The sequence below is a fragment of the Pezoporus flaviventris genome, unplaced genomic scaffold, assembly GCF_033815535.1.
Source record: "Pezoporus flaviventris isolate CSIRO_AGI_PZ_B2104156 unplaced genomic scaffold, CSIRO_AGI_Pfla_v1 ptg000066l, whole genome shotgun sequence".
NCBI lineage: Eukaryota > Metazoa > Chordata > Aves > Psittaciformes > Psittacidae > Pezoporus > Pezoporus flaviventris.
Window position 1 is genome coordinate 6,579,934 of NW_026892614.1, and position 6,000 is coordinate 6,585,933.

Below are 6,000 nucleotides of genomic sequence, written 5' to 3' on the forward strand. Positions count from 1 at the left end.
GGGCTGAGGGTTTTCAGTTCTCTAAGGGAGATGAGATACCATACTCCTTTTGAATTTCAATGAAATGCAATCATTTGCTTTCTCCTGGCCCTAAATAAATGAATAAATCCATCTCCCTGAAGAAGTGCATACTTAATCTATTGAATCAGTACTTACAAACCTGTATATATCTTTTCTGTATTGCTATTAGCTAGCTATTGTGAGTGCCTTATGATGTCTGGCAGAGTTTTTGGGTTTTGCAAATAAGATGAGAGATTGCTTCTGTAAGTATTAGTGCAGTGCACTGTTAACTCATAAATTGACAGCAATTAAAATTCAGATTAACTGGTATTTTCTAGTTTATGTATTCTGCTTTGGTGATCCAGTGCAGGCATAAACCTGGCTTACCTTAGTTATCTTTACAGCATTGCTGGAATGCTGCAGATTTGTCATACTGCTTGAGTGAATCTTGCTCTATTATTACTGTAATTCAAATCTGAAACAGATAGCTTGTTAACCTTTTAAAAAGGGAAAATTTAGCTCACTGGAAATGTAATCCATATGAAGAACATATAGAGGGTCCTTTTAAAGTGAAGTCTATAAAAGTTTCTATGACCAATGTTAATATTAGGGATGCATGTAGCAAAATTCAGTACTATGACAACTCTGCAAAAATATCCAGCTCTTAACCTCAGATAATGATTAGTTTTGCAGTGAATCTGAGCTAAATTCTATTGATTCACTTTTGCCAGTTGTCGCACTTTACTAAATTATCTTGGTACGTTCTTTTTCCTTAATGGAAGAAATATGATTTTAAAAGTGTTAATAGTGTTGGGTTTTTCACTGTAACATCTGCATTTCTGTATGAATTCCCCATGGAACTGAAAGCATTGTTTCTAAAGGATCTATTTTGAAAGTGTTTTTAGTATTGCTTTGTAGGACTGCATGGATGTCCATAGCGCAGCAGGGGCAGTGTTAGTGAATGAAATGGCATTGAAATGAGTTAGGTCCACAAATTACTCAGAGATGCTTATATTATTATGAGAGGTGGTGCAAGGACCCATGGAGGGAGGGGTAAAGACAGGACTGAGAGCTAGAAAATGTCATAATTTCACTGATACCTTTTTTTAAACATTTTTTCTCTTCAGGCTATCAACGAGCTCCAGAAGAATGGGATGAACATGAGCTTTTCATTTTTGAATTATGCTCAGTCAAGCCAGTGTCGAAACTGGCAAGACAGCTCAGTGAGTTATGCAGCTGGAGCACTTATGGTCCACTGAACCGCTGAATGCTCAGGGATGGCACCTGCACACACCCTATATATGGGGTCCCAGCCTAGCCCTTACAAAGATACAGTCCCTGGTCTTTGGGTATACTGAAACCTCAAACTAATAGAACTCTTCTTTTCTAGTAGGTGTAGTCCTTCCTTAGTTTCAAGTCATTTAAAAATGCTTTCTTGTTTAGGACAGTGGAAGGAAGGCTGGTATCAAAACATTTTGTGATTTTTATTTTTTATTTTTCTGGGGGGGGAAAGACAATGGCTATGAAGGCATGGTGGCAGACAGTCCTTACAAAACATGTAAAGCATTTACCATATCCTAAATTTGCACTCTTTGCAGACCTGTGCACATATACTCAGCTTTCAGAATAGTTTTGCAAGTTGTAAACAGAAAAAGGGTGGAAGCTCTTGAATGAAAGGAAAAAAAAAAACCAATGCATTTATAAATGATCCTGTATTAGAATATAATAAAACTCCAGTATAGTCAGTTACTACCCGTGATGTACAACAGATATCTTCTATTTTAGTTGCTAATAAAGGGCTACACAAACCAAAATAGTCTGATTTAAACTTATTGCTTTGTGTTCTGTATGTGGCTGCTTGTTATTAACATTCTTTATCTTCAGTTCATATGCTTGATAATTCAGCCATTCTGTAAAATACTTCAGAATGTATTTTATCCTCAACAGTTGTTGTGACTGCTTCATTTAGAGTTTTTTTTTTTTATCTTAAACTTAGTGCACTATGAGTTCAGCTGTGCAAAAGAACTTAAAAAACCTTTTGTATATCCCGATTCTTTTTGGTTTACAGCTATCTATAAAATAGTATCTTTTAGTATGTGATACAAATTTGTATCAAAAATACACTTTTAATGATTTTATGCTGTTTGATTATTAAAGTGAAATAGATGCAGTATTTTTATTTGAAATGACAAACAGTAGCTTGAAAAAGATAATACTGAAAAGTATCTATCAAGCATTCATAGGCCACAAAAGCCATACACTGCTAAGCTCAAGCAGTTAATTCTTCAGAGATTTAATTGGGAGGGGAAGGTAAGGCCTCTTATTTATTTTTTTAGTTTTTATTCTTTCACTGTAGGTAGAATTGCTTCATGTTCTTCAAATATCATCACATCTTAAGAGTTCCTGAATTTTTTTCCAGCCAAAATAATGGTGTGATTATTTGAGTTAGCATTCCTGAAGATTTCCTTTCGTTCTGATAAATGCAAAGTAGGAAGACGGTTCTGGCTCATTGTCTAAATGGAGATTTCATTCCTTGGTATTTCACCTGCTGTCAAGCAAACCTCTTGGTACATTCAGCTTTTCTGAGTGGCAGAGGGGAATTTTGGAATTCAATTTAGATTATTTTTGAAAGCTGTGAATTGCTGCATACAAAATCTTCACCTGAAAGCATACTAGACATTTTGTAATCTTATCAAAATACCCTTTTTCAAACAGGCACTTCTTACACCACTTCTATCTTCCTTATCATAGTTGGCCACCATTTTAGTAGTAGGAGGTGAATGCTCCATTTATAAAATGAACTACTTTGCAGATGTTCAGAATGCATTCCAAATGCCAAACTCCTTTACATGTTTGTTGTTTCAGTTGCCTTATTGCTTGGCCTTGTTCTTGGAAAGTCTCAGCAGCAGACAGGTAAAAGAACTTTCAGATTACTTCCAACAGACCAGCAGGAAGGCTCTGCTGGTAAAACTGAATTCGTAGCCAGTCTTTATAAATACTTGTCTGACTGTGCCTTATTAAAAAAAAGTAGTTTTATCATGAAGATGTTTCTTTTTTTTTAATCTTTGGTGAATACAAGTTTAATTAGGACTCAGGTTTCCTTTAGTCTTATGCCAAATGCTTAATGCCATTCTTGAAATGCATAGTTAATTGGAATAGTGAAGTATATAATTTCTTCCTAAGGTAAACATAGTAATTAGCTCCTGAATACAAATGCCTGAGTTGCATCTCAGTTCTGTAAGATAGTTTTAATAAAAACAAAACTGGAAGAGCTTCAAGGGTATTGGTCAGCCGTTTTGCTCAGCACAATGTTACGAAATATCTTACAGTGAAAGCACTTCACATGTAAACTGTGTAATGTATTTCAGAATAAAGTTTCTAATTAAAATGGGAATTTCTGTGCCTACTAATAATAACCAGCAATGACAGTTCAGAAACCCATCCAGAGAGAAATTTAAAGCTTTGTGAAATTTGCTCTTAGAAAGCTTTTTTGTAAAAACCCTGTTTTGACTGACAGTACAAAATACCTTTAGGTGGGGTTGGAGGGAGCTGACTTTCAGTGCTCCATTTCCTGGTGTGTCGTTTGAAATGTGTCAAAGGAAAAGCAAATCATGTCCTGGAAAGATCTTCACTCAAGACTATAGTTTCATTATTTTATCTTTATCACACACTTTATTAAATATACACTTGAATATAGCATTATAGAACAGGGGGGTTCTGGTTTAAGACACTATGGAATGTTCCCAGTCCTGTTTGCTTTTGTGGAGGTTTCTTCTAAGCACAGGCTGGGCTTTGACCGCTTTTCTGGTGCAGTAAGTCCAGCTAGGGACATGATTCTCAGTCTGAAATAATTTTGGCATGTTCAATGCATAAAAATCTTGATTAAAATACTTCTTTGTTTTTTTTGTGTTCTTGCATTGTTCACAAAAGGCCTTTATGATTTTATTATTTCTTTTTTATGTTGTCTTTAAAAAGTGCTTTTAAAGTACTGTCTTCTTAATCCTTCAGCTTAAAGAATTTGACACCTAAATAGTAGGTCATCCACTGCTCTAGGTTTAGACTGGCAGAAGCAGAAGGTGGTGAATGCCTCAGTGGGCATCAGCAGCTGCCTCTCGTTCTTAATGGAGTGTGCCAAGGCCTGCCCCTCTCAGTGTGGTGCAAGGGAGGGGTGTCCACCTCAGCTTTCAGCCTTTGCCAGTTTGTAGTAGCTTTTGGCTTTATTTACTCTAAAAATCATGGCTCAAGTGGCTTTGATCCAGTGTTGTGTTCTAACTGAACTCTTACTCCAGTGCAGTCTCCCTTCCGACAGCCTTCGGAAATGCTAAGTTCACCCCGGCATTTTCAGGCCTAGCTCTTGCTCTCGGTGTTTCCCAGACAGGGGCTTGTTGTTGTGTCTCGGGATTCTAGATAATTGCTGTAGGGTTTACTAAGGAATTTCAGATTGACACTTTGAACACTGGAACGGGAGGCTGCTGTTTGACGCCTGCACACAAGGTCTAAGGGTACTTTGGCAAGTTCTTTCAGTGGTTGATGTACAATGTTACCAGTTCATGGTTTTCCCCCTTACTCCCTCAGGAAACATTGCTCTCCTGTGCCTCAAAGGAAGCTTTGCTTTCAAATGACATGACTCACCATGATTTGCAGTTGTTATCTCCTTGGGCTGAGTTCAGTGTGCCATCTACCACCTGACCCACTCTCAAAAGTTACCCAAACTATTAGATTCATAAAGAAGTGATTAAAGTCCCTCTATAGGTGATCTTCTGCTTTCCTTTTGTTAGAAACTTCCTGAAATTTACCCCTGAAGCCAGCCTATGAAAAGTCTTCAGTATGAAGAAGAACTGGATTTCAGGATCCAGTTTACTTCAGGGCCCACAGTGTAGCCAGATGGCCTTTTCAATAGATGGCTGCAAAACATGATCTGGAATTTGTGTGTGGGGATGAACTGACTGTTCTTTCAGTAATGCAAAATCTATTGTGTCTATTCTGATTGTTTCTAGAGTGATTTTATTCTTTTAATTAATATTTTTGTTTAATTCTGAAAACAATTTCTCCATGCATACTGCAGACAACTTCCAGATGCTTGGTGTCATTTCGGGTTTCTCTTATCCTGCATTAGCTGAAAACTCAGCATTGGCTTCTTTCTGTCTTGTCTGGTACCTGTTTATATGTACATTCCCTAATGCCGGGGTTTGAGATGTCTTTCCCAGTGCTTATACCCCAGGAATGAAAATGCCATGGTAGTGATATCCCTAAATTAAGACAGAAATTGTCAAGTTTGTTTGCTTGCTTGTGTTTTGGGGTTTTGGTTGAGGGGGGAGGTGGTGGTGGAGGCTTGGATCTTTTTGGGAAGGGCATAGAAATGAGGAGAATGGGCATTGATGGGGAAGAATATGGTTGCTTTTCCAATTTAATGTCAGCAACTGTTGTACTACCCTGTTTGGGAGCTGACGTGCTGCAAAATACTGCCCAGGGCAGCTGCGGGCTGGATGCCATTGTGGGAAGCCTGTTAGTGATACTTCAAAGAGAAGAAATGTTGGAGGTATTTTGTCAAGTGTAGCTCAATTGGTTGAAGCTTATGGGTGAGAATCCTGTGCTGATACCTTTATGTTACAGGTAAATAAGGTGTCTTATCCTTTATGCAAAGGTGATGGACCCCCACACTACCCAGTTTTCTAAGGTGATGTGTTTGGTTCTGAGTGGGTTTAAGAGAAGTAAATAATCTTCTCAGCCCTGTGACCTCCACTGACATTTATGTAAATATATATTCCCTACAAACAGTTCTGTATACAATTTTCAAAGCTTGTGAAACCAAAGTTACATAATTACTGTTTTCAAACAGAATAGTTTTATTTAAATCCCATGAAAAAATTACCTGGGGCCTCAAATCTGCTGTGAGCTGGTAATGAGACTTCAGATGTCAGTGATCTAGTATCTGCTCTGTATATGACAAAGCCCTAACTGGCAAGAAGAATAAAACATTGTATTAAGCATTAAACTAGG

At 37.5% G+C, this 6,000-nt stretch overlaps 1 protein-coding gene across 3 annotated transcripts in view; it reads left to right on the top strand.

Moving 5' to 3' along the window:
- Nucleotides 1-1,814, top strand: part of MEMO1 (mediator of cell motility 1) — a 28,861-nt gene extending 27,047 nt beyond the window's left edge. For all 3 annotated transcript variants that reach the window (XM_061471100.1, XM_061471101.1, XM_061471102.1), the window contains one exon: nt 1,128-1,814. In XM_061471100.1, coding sequence (XP_061327084.1) covers nt 1,128-1,259 — 132 coding nt within the window. In that variant the 3' untranslated portion in view covers nt 1,260-1,814. The remainder of the gene's footprint in view (nt 1-1,127) is intronic.
- Nucleotides 1,815-6,000: the final 4,186 nt, after the last annotated feature.